The following is a 26,635-nucleotide window of genomic DNA, read 5'->3' as shown; positions in this document are numbered from 1 at the left end:
GGGCTCGCTGAGGGGCGGGGGCCAGGACGGGGGCGGAGCCTTTAGGGGGCGGGGTCTAAAGGAGTTGGGATCGGGAGAGGCGGGCTTCCGTAGGCGTGGAATTAGCGGAAACCTGGGGCTGGGAAAAGTGCGCTGCGCACGCGCGTCTCTGCGTAAGGCAGTCAAGTCTTAGGTCCAGTTTTGTCGTTACGCTGGCTCTCTGGATTGGAGGCTTTCCACACCTAAACGGTGTGCACGTTTGCGTTGCAGTTATTTTAAAATGAGTATTATACTGTATAAGTACATAGCTACATCTATGTGTATATATATTTACTCATATCCATAGAATGAGAATATGGGCAATATATCAGTACTCTAGCCCTGACTGGTGTGGTTCAGTTGGCTGGGCGCTGTCCGGCCAATTCGCAGGTTCCATTGCCGATCAGGGCACAGGCCTGGGTTGTGGTTCTTCCGAGGGCGCATGGAGAGGCAACCGGTTGATGTTTCACTCTCACATGGATGTTTCTCACCCTCTCTCACTTCCCCTCTCTGTAATTATAAATATTAAAAAACCAGAACGAAATATTATACACTAAAAAGAAGACATACCACATTTAGAGGGGGGATTTTATTAAGTCGGTAGTTCTCACCCTTGGCTGTACATGGCAATTACTGGGCAGTTTTAAAAATTACTGACTCCGGGTTTCCGGGGCATCGACTTTATGATTTTATTAGTTTGGGTTGCTGTTCTGGCACTGGTAGTTTTTAAAGTTCTCCAAATGATTTATTGCGTCAAGGTTGAGGATCAATCACGCATTAAATGTTCAAATTTGGTAAATCCCTGGAGGCGGCTTGGGAGCAACACTCTCAACGGGATGCCTGTCCACTTGTGCTCAGGGGGCCTTTCTGGTCAGTTTCTTAATCTACAAAATGAAGATGATAGACTTTTCCCCCCTTTCAGATGAAAAAAAAAGAAACCCTCTAAAGCAGAGAATGCCAAGAAATTCAGGCATTTCAGATTAATCAATATTGCATATTGATTGAGAAGAACTTGGAGACCATGCCATTCAGGTAGAATAAGAAGCATTTAGTCTTTTTTTAAATAAAATTTTTGCTATTAAAAAAAGCACAAATCTCTGTTTCTCTCTTAGCCCCTCTCCCATGTACGAACCCCTTTATTCATGCCTATAAAGTCTAGAGTAAACAACAAAATCTTTGTAGGGTAAGCTACAAAATAGTTTAACTCCTTCCCAACAATATTGTTAACTTGCAAGCTCCTTCCACTCTTGGGTTCCAACAGCAACCACTAGCCTTTTCACTCTGTTTCTTACCGCTGTGATTAAAAACAAACCTAGGCTCTGGTGGGTTAACTCAATTGGTTAGAACATCCTCCCAATATGGCAAGGTTACAGGTTCCATCCCTTGTCAGGGCACATGCCAGAATCAAGCAATGAATGCATAAGTAAGTAGAACAACAAATTGATATTCCTCTCTCTCTCTCTGCCTCCTATTTCTCTTAAAAAACAAACAAACAAAAAACAACCTAGAGGTCAGAATATGTAACACATGTGGATCTGTATAATTTTAATTAGTGATATAAGATTCCAAAGTACATTTATATGAAAAAGTAGTTGGGGAAGGTGAGGTAGTCTGTATTTCCCAAAGAGTCCTCCCCATAGTCTGACCATCTATTATTCTTCCACTTCTCTATCTCCTTGGCTAGCTCGGAGCTCCAGGAGGGCAGTGACCAATGATTAAAATACGAAGCCTGTCTCAGCAGGGATTTGTTGGATTAATGAAACCTAAAAAGTTGATATTATTGGATAATAATATCATGCTCTATACAGGCATGATTATCATGGAATTTCTACTTAAAATGTCCCATTATTTGCAATAAACCCTTTTATCTACCACAACTCTGATGAGTCATAACAAAACTTTCCACTCACTGGTCATCTATTGGAAGACTCAGCTTGGTATACTAAACCTTCACATTAGTCTGCCAACCAACAACAAAAACCCAATTAAATTGGCAAATAAATTCATCAGTTATTATGGTGTGAACTTTGTTCTTTTGTATTTTTTGATTTCTTTTTTATATCTATTGATTCGAGAGAAAGAGGGAGGGAAGGAGACAGAGGTGGGGGAGAAACGCTGATTGGTTGCCCCCCTGCATGTGCCGGAACCAAACCCCTGCAATCTTTCAGTGTATGGACAATGCTCCAGCCCACTGAGCCACACTGGCCAGGGCATGAACTTTGTTCTTTTGAGTCGACTCATGTCAACTTGGTTTCTTTAATTATTAAACTCATCCAAAACAGTTCAATTTGCCTGTAGAAATCCGGTGTATTTCTATACACATTAGATACTTTATGTTCCGTGAAGATAATCTTTCATATAGAAGATATTCTTTAAAAAATTAATATAAGTATATAAGATGTATAAAATACATCTTTATTTTCACATGAAATGGTACTGTTTGACTCTAAACTTTGGTATATTTCCTGTTTCAGCAACTGATTCATTATTAATCCCTATTCCTTGCCTCCCGAGCGAACTAGTTCCTGAAAACTGAAAGCATGAAGAGGCATCTGTACCCAGGGATGTTAAAAAGCATACTGTTGATTAGTATGAGGAAATGCAAAAAATAAAATGTTAATAAGAAATATTTTATACGAAGATGACAGGAATTTAGGAAATAATTGTCAGAAACTAAAAGTTCTGAGATTTTGTCCTACTTTTAAATTAACAGGTTAGCTTGCAAATTTCATGGATATTGGTGAAAGATAGGAGACCCCTGCTGGGTCAGAGACAAACAATAATTAAATACAGTACAACAAGCTGCATGAGCACCAGTAAATTTGTATCATTTCTACAGTCAGATATGAAGTTATTGGAGGTTATATGTAAAAAAATAACATAAAGGAGAATGATCAACTTGTCCACGAGAGTTTGGGTAATAAGCTTTGCACAGAAAGCCTCAACAGAGGCCAGAAATAGTTTGTAACTCTTCTAAGTTAAGAGTATTAATGAAACCAGCAGAGATTTGGGGCTGAAACCTACGTTTTTTTAGCACTACACCATCTGCCAACCCTGGCTGGTTTGGCTCAGTGGATTGAGCGTCGGCCTGCGAGCTAAGTGTCGCTGGTTCGATCTTCCAGTCAGGGCACATCAGAGAAGGAAAACTCTGACTCCAAAAAGCCTCCGCTGCCTTGCGGCATACCTCTTCAGGGGAAAGGCTAAGGGAGTAAACCCCGACAGAAAATCCGGAGCCGGAGTCCCTAAGGTGGTTTGACGTTGTAGTCAACACCGGCAACTCCTGCGGCGCACCTGAACCCAAGCTGTATCGACTCCGTCTTTCCCTTGGACCCTTCAGCTGCGAAGAGAGGGGGGGTCTGCTGCATGGGCAACAGCAGACCCTCCATATTACCCTGCCCAGGCTCTGTAGCTTCAGCGTCATCACAAGATGTCGATTCAACACAGGAGGAGACAGATACCATGTCACTCCCGAGTCGGACTGCACAGCCATCCTCGGCGGTGCAGATAGACTCTTAAGAAGCTACACCATCGTCTCGAGACGGACGGCTGCCGACGATATGTGTATATATGTGTGTGTGTGTGTGTGTGTGTGTGTGTGTGTGTGTATATATATATATATATATATACACACTTCTGTCTATAAAAGCAGTCATACTAACCAATAAAAATAATTGAGGAAAAACTATTTGGCAATCAAGTTTGAAAATTCATGGATATTCAAACACTTCTATAGATGTCACCTTTTTAATAATAATGATAATAATAATAATAATAACAAAGTACAACCTATAAGCAGACCCTATGGCAATGCATGCTTTGTTGTTTTTAGATCATTCATTTTGCATTGACTTCTTTACCCGTTACTTACGTGGCTGTGTCTTGTGTTACTATAAGTAATTAAGAGCAGAGGTTGTATTTTGAGTAGAGTCACCACAAAGCGGGAGAACTACTATTTCCACTGGAGTGTCAGCACTTAATGAGAGTTTGTCACCTACCTTGACTTTCCTCAGCGCTTCACAGGTCTCAGTCTGGGCACAGCTCACCAAGGACTCCTCTAGTTTTGTCAGCCAGGTTGTTATGCTGCTAATGAACTTCTCCACTTGCGTCCTCTGAGCCCTGAAATCTTTCAAGGTTCCTTTTGCTTCATCTGTCATTTCTCTGGCATGCTCCAGTTTCTGCCTTAGGTCTGCTTCTATAAACTAAACGCAAAGTAAGAATTCATTAAAATCTGTGAAAACCAGACACTCATTTACTCGGAATTCCGTAGATGTGTAGCTTATTTGTAAACAAACAAACGAAAACACATACGCTCATGGATGCTCATTCCATTTCTCTCAGAAGGAAAATCAGAGGGTACAAACATTTTAAGTGATGGGGAAATGGAAAGAGTAAGAATTACAGTTCCCATGGGACGTGGAAGTGGCAGTTTGAGGTTCCGTGGAGGATAGAAGACCACAGCTCACACACAGAGCTAGACTGATGCAGTGCGACAAAGCAGGTGACCGAAAACTTGCTCCTCGTTCTCTTTGGGAAACTTTCACACTTTTTTGCTCCTGTGTAACCACAGCTTTGGAAAAAACCATCCCAAGATTTCATCCTAAAGCCCTTTTCCTTTTTGTCTCCCACTTTTAAATATTCAAGGAGACTAGTTCTCTCCTCCTGGATGATTTATTTTGAGAGGGTCCCTGACTTCTCTGGCCCTGGAGTACCCTTGGCCGGAACCCAGTGGAGGATGAGAAAATTTCAACCGGCTCCAGGAAGTTGGTGTTAGTTCAAGACAATGTTATTTGATGGGTGTAGCAAAGAAAATTGGGTTCAGCCACCAGGAAGGTTTTCAGATGGAGTCAGTGCTTGAGCCAGTGTCAGGATATCAGCCTGTAAGGGACGGGACACCCACCATCAGGCAAGGACCTCGGGGATGGTGTCCATTTCTGGAAGCCGTGTGGGCAAGTGCCATAAGTAGTCCCCTAGCGACCACTGGGTTCAGGGCTGAGACTTGCCTCTGAACAGCTTGGGCAGAAGCATGACCTCTGGAATTTGGCCAACTGAGTCACGGGGAGAGGTGTAGGTGAGGAAGGGGTGACATTTGGTGAACCACACAGCTAGCCATCTTCCCAGGCTGTGGGTGTGGATGTGGGCTATATGCTGTGCCGTGTCTGGCAGCATAATTTATTTATAAGCTTCACCAGATGGACCAGTAGGAACAGTGACAGCCCATGTTTCTCTGCGCTGGCTGGATTGGGACTGGGACAGGACCGTTCTGTAGGTGGAGGTCATTAACAAATGCAGCTACAAGATGCTATGAACGTGGAGCAGAGCACTAAAGAAGGCCTGTTGTGACCAATTATAGTTACAGTAAAAACTAGGTGGGAAGGATGTTCTCTTGGCAGTAACATCCTTTTAATCTCTGACATAGTTCCAGAAGAATATACCACATACCTAATGTAGCACTGATCTACAGAATGTCTGCAAAGAAAGAAATGTTCTGATTGGTCCATTTTGGTAGCCACTAGCCAGGTGTGGCAATTGAGCCCTTGCAATATTGCTAGTGTGGCTTTCCAATTCAACTTAAATTAAATTGAATTTAAATTGCAATATATGGCCATTGGTTCCTGGATTGGACCCAGCAGAACTAGATGCTAGAGTAAGTGGTAACAGCAAATCCTGCACAGAAAATAAAAAATTAATAATTATAAAAAATGGTCAGGGAAAAGCCCTAATGGGTCTTTCCTTTTGACTGTACTCCAAATGGGTAGCATTTGTTTTTTAAAATTAATAAACGGTAAACTCCTTTGACTGTAGTGATGAAAATTTACCTTGTTATTGAGATTCAGTACAGTCAGAGAGAACACTGAATTCATTTTCTAGACCTGTATTGTACCACAGTTTGTCTATAAAATGGTGATTAAAATCTTATTGGAATTTATCACAAGGAGTTGATAGTTAATAGGCAGTTTCTAAATATTCCTGTCAAATTGTATAGTAATTGTTTTCCAAGTAGTTTCAAAAGTAGGCAACACAATCTATTCAAGTGTGGGAAGAAAATAATATTGTATAATTAAAAAAATTATTTTAGTCTCATTAAGAAAATTGTATTTCAGGCTGTCTGTGTTATATTCACAGACTATTTTAGTATATTAGTACATTAATGTAATTAAAATATGTACATCTATTGGGAGTGCTTGCTTAAATATTTTTTCCTAATAGAGATGTATCATCAAAAACATACAGAGCTTTCTGGCCAATGTCATATCCCATAGAAAACTGTATCCCTGGGGATAACTAATGTGATTAAATGCTTATCTTAATCTCAGATATTTGGAATGGCATAATAACAAGGAAAGCATAGTTTTTGAAGGCTTTTCTTTATAATATTTTCAATAACTGTATTAGCCGGTTTGCCTGTTAGAGGTTTCGTAATTCTCTTTTACATTCAGTATGACCCCCCCCCCATGTCTGTATCTTCCTTACGTTTCATTTTCCTATATTTTTGTCACTCTTCTTAACAACCTCTGAAAATCATTCAGAGGCTTCAAAACTGTGCAGTCTCCCTTGGTAACCTGCTCTGTCCCTGGAAGGTCCCCCTTCCTCCCTCACGGCTGTCCCCCACAAGTGAGGTATTATGAAATGGACACAGCGTGAGAAACTCCAGTCTTGGGAGCATCTCCCCTCATTAGGCTCATTCATGGTTCGGATTTAGAGAGAACAATACTGCTTCCATTGTCCCTCCCCGGATCAATTAGGTTAGACTGTCTGAGAGCACCCCAGAGCTGTTCCCAGACTCCCTCGCCGATTGTACTGTGCCCCCAGAGGTGAGCCCCGCTGAGAGGCGCTGCCCGTCATCGCTGAGCACTGTTACGCGTCTCCAGATATTACTTAGTTATTCCACATTACCCTATTGCATGGCCCAGGAGGTAGCCACCGGACGGTGGTGGCCGTTTACACTTAAATGAATTAAAGTGAAATCATCTAATGACAGCTCAGTTGCACTCACCATGTTCAAGTGCTCCAGAACCACAAGGAGTTGGTAGCTGTCACAGGGTGCAGGCCCCCTAGGGAACATTTCCAGCACCAGAGAATTCCCCTGAGCTCTGTTAACGATCAGGAACCACCAAACTGGAGAAGAAAACCCGAAACATTCTGTGCAGTTCACAGATGCTATGCTGTGTCCTCTATTACGTTTAGAACTTAGTTTATGAATCCTTTGAGTTTTAAATTCAGTTGAAATGAGTTTTGGTTAATTTAAGTGAAGGACTGATTTAATTTTATATGGTTTGCTTAGCCTAGCTTTAACCTACCTCCCTTGTTTGTGTGTCTGTACCAGTGTCTCACTCAATCCCTGACAAGCTTTTCATCGTGTGTGCCATTTAAAAACAATTTAATCATAGCGATGATCCCCTCTGACATGTATATTGTTTTATGGAAGAGGGGAACAGCTGGCGAAAATAGTTCCAAGGTTTCTAATCCCAGCAAAGGAAAATACGGTGTCAGTCATTGCCCTGCACCATGACATTTGTGAAATCCAGAAAGGGACAGATCTCATGCCCAGATCACACGTCAGTGTAAACATCCTGCAGAGTCTTAAGGCAACAGGAACACTAGGAGTGGGAGAATATTGACCTTAATATCACTTCCACTTCTTAAAGAGCTAAAAGTAGCCATTTTTCTAGCTGAGGATTTACTGACTTTTGGTAAGAATCACTTTTTTCAAATAATTTGCAATCTCATTCATTACACGATGCCTTGACACACACTACGGTACAGATTTTCACCTGTACCTAGTATTTCTTTACATACGCCCTCCTGCTATTTTGGACGGTTTTATTAAGTCCCACCCCCATATGTAAACAGAATACATCAGCCCATTATTGGAACTCATGATGCTCATTTGTCTTTGCCAAGAACTACTGAAAAATGATCACAAATGACTATGTAATTATAATTAAGATTTCATAGATGCATACACTTTATTTTAACAAGTTCATTCTGTTAAGTTTTACCCTCTTTTGAATAATGACATTCCCAGTTACAAAGAAGAATTATTAAAATGACAGTTTAAATAATGTCTTTAGCACATAAGGTAGTTATTCTATTTAATAATTGTAATTGTTAGTTCATAATATACAGATAGTAATTCTAGGAAACTTATGCTATTAGAGTACCTAAGAAGCATAAATACAACAACTCACTCTGATAGCATCTGGCAACAAAGAGATCTTTCATTTTTCATTTTAGTCCATATATCTTTAGTTTAGATTTTGTTCTCCCCAAAAGGCTGAGTCTTTCCCAGTGTGATACCTCCATTTTTATAAAGTTGTAATATCATGAAGAAAAATAACATAGATTAGATCTTCTTGTTACTTCCCGAGCCAAAAATGATACGTATCACCAAATTACCAGAAAATTCTTTTAACAGTCCGGTCCTTAGTTCAAAAATGATTCCTGCAAAAAGTTATGACAATCTTGTAATTTTCAAAGTAGCATTTTTAGACCCCTTCCACCCTTATTTTTCTAGTTTCCATTCAGGACATTTTATCAAACTTAAATTTTTCTTTCCTCTCCTTCATATGGTCTTTATGTGCTTTCTTCCTGAAAACCAAAATCTTTAGTTTCAGGAGCTCTGTGTTTTATTCCTTCACTTTAAAATCACGGGAAAAATAATGGTCATTTCCTTATCCCTGTCTCCAATTCTCTCTTCATTTTCAGCGGGCCAATTTCCTTTCTTTTCTTCTTTTCTTCTGTCTACTGTAAGGAACTTTTTACTCTGCTCCGTTCCCTGCAATTTAGAATTTAGAGTTTCTTCGAGCTTCTCAGATCATCCTTTGTACTTGTGTCTACTTTTTCATTAAAAGAAGATGTCAGTCTCTTTTCGCCTCCACCACCTGTCTATTGCCATATTTAAAAACCATCTGCTTATTGGTTAAAACTAGCTATCCATCCCGCTTAATGATAGCAAATGTGTAACTTCCGATTGAGTTAAAAATTATCATGTGCTATGAAAGAATTTTCTAGCATGTTCAGGTTACTGCATTATGTGTAATGAAGCTGGAATAAAATAGCTTCGAATGAACATAATATCAAGAAATAATAAGAACTTGCATATCCTGTAGCCTGGGTCAACAAGCCCACAAGGCGAATTGCCATTTTATTCAAAATTTGACAATCATACTACTGTTGGGGATGGTATTGCAGGGAAAAGGGCCTGGGCTTTGGGACTGGCCGTCTTGAGTCCTAATTTTTGTCAGTCCCTAATTGTGTGCCTTTCATCTGAGCTATGTTACCTCCTCGAGCCTTTCATTTATGAAATGGGGGTTAGTATCTCCGATGTTTCAATGACATGATATGCAAATCACCGTCCACGTTACACAATGCAATAGGCCTCCACAGTGATAATTCTCTTCCTTCCAAGAAGTAGACACTTCTGCTTTGAGTCAGGGTAAGAGAACACTTTTAAAATGACTATTATTGCATAGATATACTACCCGGGTAGCTAAGCTTGCCTTTATGTCACCCACCAACTAAAACCTTCACATCATTTCTAAAGATTGAATATCCCATCTAATAAACTCTCAACTAAATATTCCTTTCTAGCTTTAAAAATATTTCTAATTCAATTACAAAGCAAGGCCATCGCCTTGCTGGTAATGGTTTCTTTTATCTTTTCCTCAGACCATTCAGGCAGTTTTCATTAATGTAATGATGACACCGGCTTTTCCTGAAGGCTTGGAGCCTGGTACACTGAGGTGTCCCTAGGGATAAACCTAAAAGGCCATGTGTTCAACCCTAAGAGCTTCTCTCTGAATTGAATCAAAACTTCGCTAATGTAAACCGGGTATTTTCAGATTGTTTTTTTGGAGACCTATAATCACAATAACAGCATATTTTACATGCCATTACCATTTCCAAAAACATAGTAATCTTGAAAGAGATATGCAATTACTGATGGTCAAGAACTTTAAAAAATGAAGAGGTTGGTTATGTGAGTGGCATGACATGAGCCTTTGTGAGAAAGGGTGGAAGTCCCCCTGTGTTCTCTCCAGAAGGGAAAGTGTGCTTTTGGGAAAGCGCTTTCACCAAGAATGCTTGGGGTCTGCTTATTAATTTTCCACCTGCATCTCCCGTTGGCACATATACTAATTATCTATAATTTTGTGAGCTATGAGTAAGGTCTAAGAAGTTTTCTCTGAAATTATAGTAATAGGAGGATTTTATTTTCATTTGGGTTGTAGTCTTAATTCTGATTCTCAATCCTTTATCATAACCTCTGACTTCAACAGAACATGGGCAAGTGAATGGCTTTTATAAACGGATACACATGCAATGGGTACAAGGTCAAGAAGCCACATAATTATCTTTTTTCTGTGTCTGTGAGTTTATTATTTTCGTTCAATCAGGTCTCCATTTTTTACCCAGCTCCCAGCCCCCTCCCCTCTGGCAGCTGTCAGTCTGTTATGTTTCTTCAAGTCTGTTTCTATGTGTGTTAACTTATTTTGTTCATTAGATTCTACATATGAGTGAAATCATATGGTATTTGTCTTTCTCTGACTGGGGTTTTTCACTTAGCGTAATACACTCCAGATCCATCCATGCTGTTACAAAAGGTAAAATTCCCTTCTTTTTTTATGGCCGAGTAGTGTCCCACTGTGTAAATGTACCACATACTTATATTTACAAGGTATCAGGACCTCAAAGAATCAAATGATGACATGGACCCCATTCTGTAAGTTTGACTTAGAGACTGTTAACCATGCCTGGTGAGTTGTCTAAGTCTTGAAATGTTTTTATAGATATTTGAAATGTTATCCATATATCTTGTCTTGGTTGAAGAGTATTCTGGCCAGATTATTTTGGAGTTTCTTCTGCTACCCTATTTTAGACATCACTGATGTCAACGTTCGAATTTTGACCCCAGGCTTCTTTCTTTCTCTTTCTCTGTCTTTCTCCTCCTCCAGCAGTAAAACCTAGGTTTTTATGGCGAACCAGGGGTTAGGTTAGGTTGCTAAGTGTCTGCCCACTGAAGGACATGTGTTCTGGAGCAGCAAATACTTAAAATGTATTTGACATTTGATAACCCAGCTTGCCTGAGATATTTGTAGCACCATTTCAGTGATGGCAATTGTAAGCAAAGAACCCAGTTGGTGTTTAGGGTGAAATAAACAGATGTGGACATACTGCCTGCATCCAAACGCATTCATTTTTTTCAGAAAAGTGGATAAGACATTGTTAAGAGTGCATAATGGAATGCAAATGAGATGGGGCGAGATTTGACATTCAGGCCTAAGTCACAGTATAATAAATCTGCCGTTTTGTTTGGATTGAATGAGGAGTTGCTAATACTAAAATATAGCCCGAGAAAGGGAAAATTCAGATTCTGAAGAGGAGAGGCTGGCCCTAGGAGAATGCTATTGCCCTCAGTGGAATGTGGTCATCTTTGAAAAGCACTGGTTCAATTCAATACATGAAACATTCATTGATCATTACTTTGGAAAGCTAATTTATTTATAAGGCACAGAGTTATGTCTAGTGGTAAATACAAAGAAGTAGGCACAGCCCTTATCATTAGGAAACTTTTAAATCTTGGCATATTTCAGAGAGAGGAATTTTCTGGGTTGGGACAACAGGGAACTCCTTCGACGTAGTAATGGGGTAGTATGGTGAGATAGAATTGCTCCTGATACATCACTGATAAGAATGAGATATTTCCTTTTGAGGGATTCTCTTAAAATAGGATGGTAGAACTTAGTAATTATTAATGCTTTATAATGCATTAGACATACATTCATCATGTAACATGTAGTTATTGAGCTCCTGATTTGCCTAGCATGGGGTTTCCAGATTATAGGGCATATCAGAGACCTCTAATGTATTTAAGGTGACAAGGTTTACAAATGAAAGTTTATAAAAAGAAATAACCCCTTTTAAGCCTCGAGAAATAGGACATGCACCCACTTGAGGACTTGTTAAAGCATGGTCTACAGTGAATTATTAATATTCGTGACATTGACAGGTAGGCAGAGAAGTACAGGTACTTAACATGGTGTGATGTAGAGACCGTCAGACTAGGAAGGGAGTCACATCCCACGTGCACTGCGTAGGTAGGTTCTGTGTGCCCTCTCGTGGTTGAACCTTCACACCCCTGTGCCCACTCCCCATCTCCTGTTACCCCCATTTCACAGAAAAAGACATCAAAGTTATAAAGTGGTGGACCATAAGGCTCAGGCTCTGTCCGCCACCCAGGCTGATCCCTGCTGAGCGTCCGGATATGCTATTCCAGCTGGGGCAATGCTCCGCACATCGGGTAGCGTCCCCAGTCGCTGGGCCTCCAATCTTTGCTCATACATATTTAAACTAGAGAGATGCAGTTCAGCTCTCATATTTAATGCCTAAGATCTAAGTGTAGCTCACTCTAAGAAATGAAAATAAGACAAGAGCATTGCAAACAAACAAAACAGCTTTTATCACTTGCTGGAAGTGAGAGAAGGGCGTAGACACAACTTAGGATACCAAAAGGAATAAAACACCCCCTCGTCACTGAGCATAGCACCAGCTGCTGGGACTGATGTGAACAGAAATGGGTTGATAACCGTGTACTGTGCACTGCCTGAGGAGCGTGAAAAGAAGAAAGGGTTGGGGAAGACAGAGATGAGATGAAGTTTCAGCAAGACTGGAGAAGGCTTCCCAGAAGAGTCACAGCTGAGCTGAGTCAGAAGGAAGCTTGCGTTTTGACGGACGGGGGAGAAGAAGAAAGGTATTTTATGCTGACGGAGCAGCACAAGCAAAGGCACAGGGGTGAGTGCACACATAACGGGCAGGTGAGTGATGTAGAACGAGGACAAACAGGAGGTAGGACATTATTCTTTAAAAATATATTTTTTAATTTTTAAAAAATAGAACACCTTTTTTTCCTCACAATAAACATTCTATGTAAATAAAATATTCCATAATCGCATCCTGGGGCGAAAACTAAGTAAGCTATACCTGCTGTTATGTGTGGGTATATTTTTAGGTAACTGAAATCATAATGTACCTACAATTGTCCATCTTTCTTTTTCCCCTGACATTGGAAACACGCATTTTCCCTCTGTGCACTGTTTGGAGAAGCCCAGGCAGCTGTAAGGACTCCCTGAAACAGTGTGTGCAAGCTGAGCGCTCTCCTGAGCGTCGGTGTGAGGTAACCACCAACACCTGATCTGCCCCCCTGCCCTCCACCCGCCCAACTGCCCCCCAACAAAATTCCTGGGAATCATTGCTGGCCCCTCCCTTTCTGCCACCCCCATCCACAGTCTCCAAGTCCGGAATTCCGGCTCTGTGATAGCCCTTGCTTTTGTCTTCTCTCGGCCTCCAACGAAAGGCCTTGTCATTTGCTTCTGGACTACTACCCCTCCGTTTTATGGTGTCTTCCCTTCATTAATCTGTTTTCCACAGCCATCCTTCTTAAAATACAAGTCTGTGCTTGTCGTTTGCCTACAGAATATCTGTCACAGGCTTCAGAGTGAGTTTAGGATAAAGTCCAAGTGCTTAACAGGCTTTCACGATCCGTCTCTTCTTGGCTCTCTATTCTGACCTCTGATACTTCTCTCCTCCAGCCCTCTTCCCTGGACGGCACCTTCCAGTGCCTCCAACAGAGCACCTCTCACTCCTCCCACTACAGAGTGGCATGGCAGTCTTCCAGGACTCAGCCCAGAATCTCCTTGTCCTGAGAAGGCTTCCTTAGCCTTCTTCTCAAACGCGCTGGGCCGTCTGGGTGGAGCACCCTCCTTGGGTTCCTTCAGCGCCTTGGTCCCTGCATGCCTGCATTGGTCGCACTGTGTCTAATTGTCTGGGTCTCTCTCTCTATCTCCATCCTCCCATTAATTACCAACTGCCTGGGGGCAGGGACAAAAAATATTATTTGTATTCCAAATGCCTACCAAAATTCCTAGCTTTGGAAAATACTTAACAAATGTTTGTGGAACAGATAAACGAGTACAGGAATTATTTTAAAAGAAAAGCCCTCAAGGCTGCTTTGAAGATTGCATTCTATTCCATTATATCCAAAAATGCACTCAGAAAAATGAGTTGACAGTTAAATTTCCTTTAAAATTCCATTCTAGTCATTAATACTACATAAAATATTTTCTGCATTTGGATCACAGAGTGGGAACATTTTGATGATCATGATCTATTTTGCCAAATGATTGTCAGAGAGATTTCACCATGTTCCTAGGAGTGTTTGAGAGCATTTAACTTCCTTTAATATGAACTTTAAAGAGTAGTGTTCACTTGATAGTTAAAATATTCTCTCTTAAGTTTGCATTTCTAGATTTCTAATGATGCTGAATATTTTCTTCATTGTTTACAACTAGTTCTAACTTAAGTCTTGTCTGTTGATATGTAAGCATGTCCTTAAGTAGAAGGTTGGAGTTGTAGAAAGAAGATTTCTTGAGAAGGGTGTGTGAGATTGATTAGAGAGGAAAGATTGTGGTACAGGGAAACCAATTAGAGGCCTGTTAAAGAATGACAAGGAGAAAATGAGGCTTTGATCTAGGACTTTGTCAACTGGAATGAAAAAGGGGATGGATTTAAAAGACCAGAATAAAAGACAGAGAAAATCTAAAGTACTTGAGAATATCCATGTAACTTAAAAAGCATTCTGTATTTTATTGCAAGATAACTGGGCTATTAGATACCTATACCTAATTCAAGCCTAAGTTATAAAAGGATGAAATAATTCCCTGGATGACATGACCCAGAGAAAACATCAGAGGAAATGAAGTCATGTGGCCACCTTGAGATGTGGACTCATGGCTGGTTCCCAGCTGCTCCCTCCTTCCTGTGGAAGGGCAGGCGACTGAGGCCAGGCAGAGGGCTGAGAAGGAGGAGGCGTGAGAGTTCAACACCCATGTGCCAGATAATGTGCTTACTGTCTGTCTGCACAGGAGTTACACCATTTGGTCCTCGTGGTAATTCTGCAATATAAATCAGTTACATCTCCATCTTATTGATGAGAAGACCGGTTTCAGCGAGGGAAAGGAGTTTCCTTTGAATCGCACTCCCCTACATGGCAGAGCTTGGTTTCCCATCAGTCTGACGCTAGCTCACATAATATTTTTATACATCACTTTATCTCTTCAGTGGGAAGAATTTTCCACCATATCCCTGTATATAACTGTTTCAAAGAAGCTGCAAAAAAGGGACTATTTTTGGTCTTGGGAAAGGAAAGTCAAGGGGAGATAGAGGATATGCATTTCTTTGTATAGTTTTACAAAATTTCATGCATAGCTACTTTCTTGCAAACCACTGGACAAGCCATAGGGCTACTTGAGCTTCCTTTTTTTTTTATTGGGCACCTACAATAATTTAACATCATGGCCCTCTAAGTTCTCTGTCTGTCTAGCCAGTTAAATTAAGTGGCTCTCTTACTCTTAGAAAACCCTTTTTCCCAAAGTTACCTGATGGGCAATATATTGTTCCCGAAGTTGCCTTGCAGAATTCCACACAATCTTTCCATGGACCAAGACTTTAGCTTTGTCAATCCACTTCAAAATTAATTCAAGCATTTCATTGTATTCTTCTAAATGTGATGTTGCCTAAAAAATCAATGAACATTTAGATAACAAATGTAACCTCTGCTTTTTGAGCTAGAAATCAATCTTCTGTTTCTCTTTGGATACAACGGTCCTGGGGGTTGATCATTATATAATATCTGAGATATTTAAAGTGTCAATGTAAGAAATGTTCAAATCTGCAGAGAATTTTTACTAGTTTATTTGAGCCCAACTGATGACATATGCCAAGGAGGAAGATCTCAACTGTTGCAGAGAATAACAGTTTTGCATCTTCTTTTAAAAATTAAGGAGGGGACCTAAGGATGACTGGAGAAAGCAAGGTGGGGATTGGATTACAGCATAGTTAACAAGATTAACAAGATTATATGCTCTCTTGAGGGCGGTTATGCTTATTTCAAAGGCGTGTTACCCTAGATGCACAAGAACAACAAACAGGGCTGGCTTACAACCTTTCACTAAAGAAGTTATAGGTCTGGGCTGTGACTACCTACCATGACCTGCACAGTTAGGAATTCGTGATCAGCACCCTTGAGGTAACTTTTAAAAGAACCCCCCTTTTTAATCTACAAAAAGTATGTCCTTGTTGAAAATATTTCAGGAGCTTCCCAGTGACTTTAGGATAAAGTCCAAGTTCTTAATATGCTTGAATAATCTTTCTTAAAAAAAAAAAAACTCTATTCTCATCTTTTATTCATCTACCTAGCTCCCCTGTATGCCTCCCTCTTCCCAGACTCCACCCTCACTGAGTAAGGAGGTGACAGGTGGGGATTATGACATGCTGGGTTTCAATATTGTAATTCGTTGGTTGCCAAATCCTGGTTAACTTATCTCTGGTTAGACTCAATTAGCAAAAGTCCAGTCTATACTGAACAATCATGATGGATGTGTAACCTGAACGTATTAAGTAAATAATAGCTATTATATAATATCTATAAATCAACACACTTATGTTACTTTAAGACACTTGAATTCACACAAACTGCTTTGTAAAACATGTGAATGAATGAGTAGTCATTTTACAAAATACTTCCCTGGTTTACAAAATCTTCACATCAAAATTACATTTACATGACCGCCTTTGTCAATGAATTTATAATACGGTTTGATATAAAATAAAGGCAGGTTTATGTCTAATTCTTAAAAATACAAGTGTGGTATGAAATAAGCTACTCTTAAATTACTCTCATCATTGTCAGTATCACCTTTTTATTTATTTTTGAAAGAGGAAAACGGAACATAGAATTTCTGCCCTGGGGAATTTTGAACACTGGCCAGAACACATACCTGACTGAGCTTGGAGAGCCGATTCTCCGCCTGCCTTACGGTCTGCTGGTGAAGTTCAGTCATTTTTCCTATCTTCTTGGCCAGGGGCTTACCCAGCTGGCCATTCTGCTCCGAGAACTTCTGCACGGCTTCATCCAGCTCCATTAACTTTAAATTACAGGCATCTAATTTCTCTCCCAGCACCTAGATGGTTGTCAAAATGAAAGAACATGAGACTACAGGAAATGAATTTCTCCAGATTTTGCAAGATCAGAAGGATGGTATTTTACATGTTTTCATAGAAGCCAAATGCGATAAAGAATAATCCTACCTACCATGATCAGGTCATTTCTATTTCTTCAGTTGGAAAGGCAGCGCAGGAGGTTTTGCAAAGCTGCTGTTTACTTCCTATGAGGCTGAGAGACCTAACATTTTCCTTCTGCCCCACCCAAAAGGATTAGTCACTCAACTCACCAGCAGAGTGAGAACAGATTTAGCTCCTGAGAACATCCTTTATTTTGAAATGCACATTCTTGTATTCCTAACTCATCACTTAGTTCCCTGACATTATCCCTGCTTACCCACACATGCATGGACGTATATTGGGGATTGGATTTATTCAGTAGCCCCCATGTGTCCCCACTTCTCTTTCCTTACCTTTTGCTCAGCTGTAGCTTGAACTAAATTATCTGTCTTTGCTCTCAGCGTCGTTAGAATAGTTGTGAGATCTTTGGTTATCTTCTGAATTTGCCGGCTGAATTCCTGGCTCATGGCCTTGCTCTGTCCAACTTGCTTCACTTTGTCCTGGATCTACAGAATCAGTGAGAACACCAACACCAATTGTGGTTAAAATTGGGTAACAGATACGAAGAACCCCAACATAGAGGTGCTGAGGAGAGATTTCAGGTGGTCAGTGCTGCTTTGGTATTGATGAGCTTTGTCAAACCGGCCACATGCAATTATTGTGCAAACACTCACGGTTTTCCATGCAGCCTTACTCCCACGTCTTTATGCATTCACTGCACGTCTCTCTGCTGTTTCAGCAAAGGAACAAGCAATGCACGTACAGGGATGCGCTCGTCAAATGTTTACAGACCATCCATAGATGGCGGTGCCGATAGCTGAGTTTGAATCTCCATTTATTAACATTGTGACCTTGAGCCCAAGGACTCTCCTAAGCTTTTTTCTTCATAATATGCAAAACCCCACCAGATAATTGGAACACACAGATTTGTTTCCAAGCACCTTTTCATAAGTAGCTGTTAATGATCTGGTAACTCCTTTTCTAGCTTTGCAATTACACCCTTACAGTATGACAAAAAAGCATTCAGCACATCCAATGGTAGGAAGGTGAAAAGGAGCAGTTAACATTTACATGTCTCTAATGGCTTTGCCTTGATTTGATAACAAACTTTCATAATTTTGTTTATAACAAGATGACCAAGCAAAGATGGTTAAAAAAAAAAAATCTCTTTTTATATAAATGAAAGGCTAGAATATATCTGGCAGAGTGCCTGGTAGCCTCGGAGCACTAAATAAATATTTGTTGAACACATTATATATATCTTATTTTTTGTTGTTTCTTTAAGTCTTTTTTTAGGGGGGGTGAGGGGGAGATAAGGAAAAGCAGATAAGTTAATTTTTTAAAAGTTTTATTTATTTTCAGAGAAAGGCAAAAAGAGGAAGAAAGAGAGGGAGAGAGACATCAACTGGTCGCCTCTCACACACTCTCAGCTGGGGACCTGGCCCACAACCCAGGCATGTGCTCTGATAGGGAATCAAACCAGCACCTGTATGGTTCACAGGCCAGCGCTCAATCTACTGAGCCACACCACCCAGGGCAAGTTATGTTTATTTATATGACATTATTGTTCATATCTGTGATCATCTGATGTGTTTTCTTTTTTTGCTTATGAATAAGACCTCTAATTTAGTATTATTGTTTTATGATGTTTTTTTACATCCCTGTTTCCATGAAGATATGACTGTGGAAATCGAGAACTCTCGTACAAGAGTATTAAGCCTATAAAAGGATGTAAAGTCACTCTTTCTTGGTCACGGGTTTACCTGGTCATGGATAGTTCCGAGGTCCAATGCCACTTCAGCTAACTGAAGAGAGAGTTCAGAAGGTAATATAGCAGAGAGACCCAGATACTTATTCTTCTGCTCCTCAGCCACTTTCTCAATGTTCTGTCGATGAGTGGTGGCTTCCTTTAGGAGAATCTGAAGAAAAGATCAAAACAAGAAATTTCTGGGAGCCTAATGAAATTTTCATGGGTACAGAGCAAGACTATAGAGTGTCCATCAATACATGATTAAGTGTGAAATTAGAGAAACACCTTGAGGAAAACCAAACTTCTCTTTAGCCTCTGAATAAGAAACATGTCCATTTTATATAGAACAAACAACAATTCCATGAAATAATACTAAAAGCCTTTTATGTAACACATTTCTGAAAATTTTAAATTCATTCAATATTTCATTGATTGTAAGTAAATGTACCTGATTAAAATCAGGGTGATTTTTTTTTTAAAGGGTGGGCATAGGGAATGAGGAGAGTTTTGTACCTGAAGTTCTTCAAGTTGAGCATCTATTTCTATTGTTGGATTCCCCAAATATTCCTTTGTTTCCTGAACCCAAGATTTCACAGAATTGATTTGAGTCTCCACCATTTCTCGGTCCTTCAGCTCCTGCTTCACCACCTTCCCATGATTCCTGACTGTCTCCTGCATGCTTCAGAAACATTAGAGGAAGAAAGGAGACGTGAACTGGAAATGAAAGGAACCCCCTAATACAGAGCATCATATTATCAAAAAAATTAGACATTTTTTAAAAAGTGAAATCGCCTATCTTTTTTGCAAGGAAATACACTTCTTCCACACTGTCAGATAATTGTAAGTAAGACTTAAGTTTAGTTCAGTGGTTCTCAACCTTCCTAATGCCGCGACCCTTAAATACAGTTTCTCATGTTGTGATGACTCCCAACCATTACTAAAGCACAGTGATTAATCATGAAAACAATACGTAATTATATATATGTTTTCTGATGGTCTTAGGCGACCCCTGTGAAAGGGTCATTTGACCCCCAAAGGGGTGGTGACCCACAGGTTGAGAACTGCTGGTTTAGTTCAAGTATAGCAGAAGAATATACATCACACAAATGAACGATTTATCCCCGGAAAACGGAGAGTTGACACATTCCCATGCCAGTACATTGTAATTAATTTTCCTATGTAGAGTAAACTGGGCATCGCTTGTTTATTTCCTCTCTGAGAATCTCCTCATGTGGCGCAGGGCCATCAGCCTTTAGAAGTAACGTGCAAAGTGTTACCGGAATATTTGTGGCTGTTAGAGACCAGTCTCGGAAGGAAGTCACGCTTTGGAAGTTTTACCGTTAATAATGTTCAACACCCAAACTATAAGTCTTTCCTTGAGTGGACATACATTTGGTTACAAAGTTTAAATAGATGGAGTTCAGTTATCCGGAACTCATCTATAACTAGAGAGGCAGATATAGGCTACACATGAATAGTATTAGTTAATATAGCAGTTAAATTATCTGCTGACATTTCTTCTTCTCTGGCCCAATGCGTGAACCAGGCGGGTTGGATATCATTGCGTTTAACTTCCTCTATCTTCTAAGTTCTAAATGGCTTATTTACCTGGACTTTGGTATCATCCTTGCTCCAGTCTCTCTGTTACCCGATTTAACTAATGAATCATTGAGCTTGTTCAAAACTAGGTTCTAAGTAGCTCTCAATTGTTGAGCTTTCAATCTGTGTCTCTCATGAATTGCTGTGTCGCCTAACAGGTCCCTGAAAGTGACATGTTTACTTCCAAGGTTTCTTCCATGCTTTTCCTGTTTGCAAAACTCTCCTCCCCTCACTGCCTCGGCCGGCCTGCTCTGTCTTCAGCTGAAACACCCTTCTGCAGGGGAAGCCCTCTTTGGCTGCCCTCCTAGGGTAGCTGCCTCTGCTTTGGGTTCCTGTCCCACCCTTTCAGGCTTTACCCAGACAGCTTTGGTAGTTGCCCATCTCTGCTGCATGACAGTCAACAGCATGAAGGTACACACTGACTCTCTTCATCCCTGTATTTCTAAATACTACTGGATATGTGTCTGTCCAATAAATAATGAAAGAGCAAAGAAAAATGAAAAGCAGAAAGCAGGGATGACAGAAACAGATCCCTCCGTTGCAAGGTGGCACGATGGAGCACCCGCAGACTGTAAAGCACACTTATCCCTTTGGGTCCTGGCCAAGGTCAGCAACAGAGCGTGAGGGGTAGATAATTACTTCAGGCACTGATCTTGCATGGTTGTGATTTCCTGCGTGGTGGGGGGCTCTTCCGCAGGGGACGGGGCGGCCCCATCCGGGAGCAAGCTCAGCGCTTGCTGCCTTAGCATGCCCAAGGCTGACTGCTGCTGCTCCAGCTCCAGGCTGAATGTGTCGTGGTGTTCCAGAAGAGTTAAGAGCTCCGCTTTGGAGGCCTTCTCTGCTGCACTTCCTGGTAATTTATCTTGCAGCTGATTAATCATTTCAGTGGCTTTTTTAACCTGATGAAAAATGTATATAATATAAAGCTCAAAAATAAACTGAAAAAGAAAAGGGGGGCAATTTCAAGAAATACCACATCTGACACTAATGCATCAACGTTTGTTAAAGATGATGGTGTAAACCTGAAATTTCAGGAAAGTAACAGCTGAACAAGCTCCTTAACATCAAAAGAAAGGCCATCTTTACAATTCTGGGCTTAAAGCTTTAAGCTCATAATAATATCAGGACAAGCAGAGACAGCATAACATAGAAAAGAACTTTTTAAAACTAAAAGACAAATGTTAAGTTACCACAAATGTGTTTCTTTGATTTATAAAGAAAGATGTGGCGTAAAGCACTGAATACCGCTTAAAAGACGAAAGAAATTAATATAACACTTGGGAAATGAGATAAATTCCTGCTCATTTCCATGGCTAAGAAAAAGTATTTGGTAATTTTTCAGGGCCAAGAAATAAAGTTTCATTAAGAATCTAGTAAATGGAGGAAAGTGTTCTTTCAAAATCTAATTTCTTGGTTTTCTTATTAATATAATTAGATCCTGACTTGGAACTAAACTGCACATTGCATATTCTATGTTGCTTCATAATTTGGTTTTCATGTCATTAAAATAGAGATTTGAGAAAAGCGTTTTATTTTCCTAAAGCCAATTTCAAAAAAAAGAGCAAAATACACGACCACCAGGGAGAAAACAATAATTCGAGCCCATCAATAAAGGAAATTACCTTATTGTTAAAATTCTTCCACTCATCCACGGCATCTTCCAGAACCTTCTCCTGGTCCTGGGCCACGGCGCGGAGCCGCGCCCAGCGCTGCCAGACCGTCGTCATGGACCTGCCTATGGTGGCTTTGCTTGAGTCATTCCCAGTGGTTTCCAGGTGTGAAGCTTTACCACCCAGGACCCCAATTTTCTCATGGAAAGAGTTAACCACTGCCACTAAAGCCTGAGGTGGGGGCGGAGAAGAGGTGTGGGGGGAAGAGATTTCTTTTCAAAAGTTCTGTGGATTTGGATAAAGCCCAAAGTTACCTGCAAAAGGAATTGTTGCAACATACATTGCCTCCTCCAATCCCCCCCTATAACTTACTTTTACATTGAATTCTTTTTTTTAATAATTTATTTATTTGTTTGTTTATTTATTTTATTTTTAGAGAGAGGGGAAAGGAGAAAGAGAGGGAGAGAAACATCACTGTGTGGTTGCCTCTCACTCGTGTCCCCAACTGGGGACCTGACGTGCAACCTAGTCATGTGCCCTGACTGGGAATCGAACCAGCGACACTTGGCTCGCAGGCCGATGCTCAATCCACTGAGCCACAGCAGCCAGGGCTTACATTGAATTCTTAATTGATTTAGGTTTGGATTGTTTTAAAGAGGTAAGGTAAATATTTATTTATTAAAAACAAAAGTTTGAGATGAAATTCTTCCATTTCAAAAAAACACAGCAAAAATGTAAGTCAACTGAATTTAGTATTTAAAGATGTTATAGTCTACATTGTAGTGCTGTGATCAGCATTGTAATGCTGATGGACAAGTGAGGCTCCCATAATGTTCTAGATAGCCTTTTATTCTGAAACAGAATGTAGTGGTAATATTATTTCTTTGCCTTTGTTTCTCTTTCTTCTTATGACTGAAAAAAAATTACTAGTACTTTTCTCTTTATTACATAGAAAGCAATAAACACAGATGAGGAATCCATTGAATGGTTCAGTTAAGATTGTTTATTTGGCAAGTGTTTTCTGAGTGTCTGCTGCTTGTCAGAGACTGTACTAGACAGTGAAATGGCAACAAATCTTTGTCTTCATGGAGCTTAACATTAGCGGAAGAAACTTACACCACCCTTCCAAAAAATTATGTTAACTGATGTCACTTGGTGGTGAGTCCTGTGAAGAAAAATAAAGAGAATAAATGGTTATTTTATAGAGAAGTCTCTGAGAGTAGGTAATATTTGAGCAGAGACCTGAATGAAGTGAGCCCTGTTTTAAGATTGTGTATTTACTAAAATTAGGAAGAAAATTATGTGTAATCATTGTATGCTTCTCTATGTGCATTTGGCACAGGGTAGCAAAGAACACTTGGATTTATAATCATCTTGGCAGTTTTCATTTGGGAATGAAGCATCTTAGTACCAGTAAAAGAAGGTCTAGGAGGCAAATGCAGTGTTCTTTTCTGACAGGTGAAACCTATACATGACTTACTTCTTGTTCTAGGATGTACACTGGTAGTTCATGCAGTTCACTGTCATGTACAGGAGACAGAGCTGAGTGTAGCAACTAGTATGTTCCTTTCACTCTTTAAAAAGTACGAGATTGTTTCTATAATATCACTTACTAGCCACCATGTAAAAGAAAGGTATAGGCTTTTAATAGGAAGGCAAAGATGATTAGTAATAATACCACAGATTTTGGCTACCAGATTGTCTTAAAATATATCACTCAGTGTGACTTAATATTACTACTACTGGCAGAACAAATATAATGTCTCTTTAAAATTAGAAATTTGAACGCAGATAAAAGATTTAAATGGAAAACAGACAAATGTAGTAGGAGGTAGTGGTTATGTCTGCGGGAGAAGCATGAGTGTGTGGCGCACTGGGCTTCATTGATGTTGGTAAATGATCCTCCTCAGGCAGCATGGGTAGGTATGTTGTGTTCTCTTTAAGTTCTTTACATATATATTACCCTACACATAATATTAACATACTCTTACATATATTATACTTTGCATATATATTAACATACTTCTTATACATGGAAAATACTCCTTATTTAATGATAAAATGTACCAAGAAAAAATCATGGGACAATTTTCCCCCAACTTATTTTCAAAATTCCCAAACCTACAAAAAAGTTGAAAGAAAATACAGGTAACTAATGCCCGTATACCCTTCATCTAGTCATCAGTTAACATTTTACCATATTTACTTTGTGTGTTCAGAGAAGGAAAACTCTGACTCCAAAAAACCTCCGCTGCCTTGCGGCATACCTCTTCAGGGGAAAGGCTAAGGGAGTAAACCCCGACAGAAAATCCGGAGCCGGAGTCCCTAAGGCGGTTTGACGTTGTAGTCAACACCGGCAACTCCTGCGGCGCACCTGAAGCCAAGCTGTATTGACTCCGTCTTTCCCTTGGACCCTTCAGCTGCGAAGAGAGGGGGGGGTCTGCTGCATGGGCAACAGCAGACCCTCCATATCACCCTGCCCAGGCTCTGTAGCTTCGGCGTCATCGCACTTGATTCAACACGGGAGGAGACAGATACCATGTCACTCCCGAGTCGGACTGCACAACCATTTTCGGCGGTGCAGATAGACTCTTAAGAAGCTACACCATCGTCTCTCGAGACGGACGGCTGCCGACGACGGTTAAGCTAGAAGCTAATAGCAAAATGCCATGTCATGGAAAGATAAATACTATTTCTCTAACTGAACTGCTTCTGCCTTGGGGGTGGGGTCAGACGGGAACTAAATTATGACCCAGGGGAGGGGAGAGGTGGAGGCTCTCATTACACCTGAGAAGCTCTGTTCCAGGAAACAGGAATCCATAATAGTCCAAACATTTCCTTTTTTATTGAATTTATTGAGGTGACATTGGTTAATAAAATGACATAGGTTTCAGGTGTACAATTCTGTAACACATCATCTGTATATTTTACTCGCCACCCAAAATCAAGTCTCCTCTTATCACCATTTACCCCGCTTTATCCTCTCCGACCTTCTCCCAACCTTCCTTTCCCTCTGCTAATCACCATACTCTTGTCTGTGTCGGAACTGGTTTTCTTTTCTGCTTAATCCCTTCACCTTTTTCACCCAGCCTCCCTCCCCCATCCCCTCTGACAGCTGTCAGTCTATTCTCTGTATCTAAAAGACTTTTTATTTTGTTTTCTGTGCTCATTTGAGTCCACATATAAGTAAACTCATGTGGTATTTGTCTTCCTCTGACTGACTTATTTCACTTAGCATGATACCCTCCAGGTCCATTCATGCTGTCACAAAAGGTAAGATTTCTTCCTTTTTTACAGCTGAGTAGTATTCCATTGTATAAGTGTACCACAACTTTTCTATCCACTCCTCTACTGATGGGAGCTTGGGCTGCTACCAAATCTTGGCTATTGTTCTGGATTTCTTCTGATACACTCCCCAAAGTAGAAACACTGGGTCATAAGGCAGTTCCATGTTTAATTTTTTGAGAAAATTCCATACTATTTTCCACAGTGGCTGCACCAGTCTGCATTCTCACCAACAGTGCCAAAGGGTTCCCTTTTCTCTGTATCTTTGCCAACACTTGCTCTTTGTGGGTTTATTGACGATAGCCATTCTGACCGGTGTGAGGTGGTATTTCATTATAGTTTTAATTTGCATTTCTCTGATGATGAGTGAGTGACCTTAAACATCTTTTCATATGTTTATTGGACACCTGTATGTTCTGTTTGGAGAAGTATCTATTCAGGTCCTTTGCCCATTTTTTAATTGGATTGCTTGATTGTGTGTGTGTGTGTGTGTGTGTTGAGTTCTTTGAGTTCTTTATATATTTTGGTTATTAACCCCTCATCAGATGTATTATTGGCAAATATGTTCTTTTATTCAGTGGGTTGGTTGGCTTTGATTTTGTTTTCTTTGTTGTGCAAAAACTTTTTAGCTCGATGTAGTTCCATTTTTAAACTTTTTCTTTTGTTTCCTTTCCCCGGAGAGATATATTGGGGAAAAATATTGCTATGAGGAATACCTGAGATTTTAATGTCTATGTTTCCTTCTAAGAGTTGTATGGTTTCTAGTCTTACATTTAAATCTTTAATCCAGTTTGAGTTTATTCTTGTGTGTAGTGAATACACAGAGGCAAACACAGAAAGGCAGACAAAATGGGAAGACAAAGAAACATGCTCCAAGTGAAAGAATGAGAGAGATTTCCAGAAAAATAATTAAATAAAATGGAAGCAACCAAGATAGCAGAGGCAGAGTTCAAAACAATAGTTCTAGGGATGTTCAAGGACCGTCGTGGAAGAGTGGATGATCTCAGTGAGAATTCAAGCAAAGAGGTAGTAAGCATTAAAAGGACACAGAAACCAAAAAAAGAAGCAGTCAGAAATAAAGAATACCATCTCTGAAATGAAGAATACACTAGAAGGAGTCAACAGGATGCAGAATGAAGCAGAGGATCACATCAGCAATTTAGAGGACAAGAGAAGAGGAACCACCCAATCAGAGCAACAAAAAGAAAAAAGATTTTTTTTTTTTAAATGAAGAAAGTCTAAGGGACCTCAAGACAAC

At 40.2% G+C, this 26,635-nt stretch overlaps 1 protein-coding gene across 1 annotated transcript; it reads right to left on the bottom strand.

Annotated features, from left to right (window-relative positions):
• Window positions 1-55: 55 nt before the first annotated feature.
• Window positions 56-22,258, bottom strand: LOC150007935 (nesprin-1-like). The gene is made up of 9 exons (XM_090280849.1): window positions 22,105-22,258; window positions 21,122-21,381; window positions 19,397-19,562; window positions 18,897-19,052; window positions 17,487-17,639; window positions 16,851-17,033; window positions 15,450-15,587; window positions 4,014-4,217; window positions 56-148 (listed from the first exon to the last, which is right to left on the bottom strand). Exons 1-9 carry the CDS (start codon window positions 22,207-22,209, stop codon window positions 56-58), a joined length of 1,458 nt encoding a protein of 485 aa, XP_090136975.1. The 5' UTR covers window positions 22,210-22,258.
• Between the last annotated feature and the right edge of the window lie 4,377 nt (window positions 22,259-26,635).

The sequence above is a fragment of the Furipterus horrens genome, unplaced genomic scaffold (genome assembly GCF_987537825.1).
Source record: "Furipterus horrens unplaced genomic scaffold, mFurHor1.1.pri manual_scaffold_6, whole genome shotgun sequence".
NCBI classification, from domain to species: domain Eukaryota; kingdom Metazoa; phylum Chordata; class Mammalia; order Chiroptera; family Furipteridae; genus Furipterus; species Furipterus horrens.
Note: the sequence above shows the minus strand (reverse complement) of the source record. Positions and strands in the feature narration are given on the sequence as shown.

Excerpts from the sequence above, each read along its gene's own strand:
- LOC150007935 (XM_090280849.1), bottom strand. The coding sequence starts at position 22,209 with ATGACGACGGTCTGGCAGCGCTGGGCGCGGCTCCGCGCCGTGGCCCAG. Across the intron at positions 19,053-19,396 it reads CTCAACTTGAAGAACTTCAG|ATTCTCCTAAAGGAAGCCAC; the intron begins GTACAAAACTCT and ends TCTTTTCTTCAG. Across the intron at positions 17,034-17,486 it reads AAGCTACAGCTGAGCAAAAG|GTGCTGGGAGAGAAATTAGA; the intron begins GTAAGGAAAGAG and ends ACAACCATCTAG.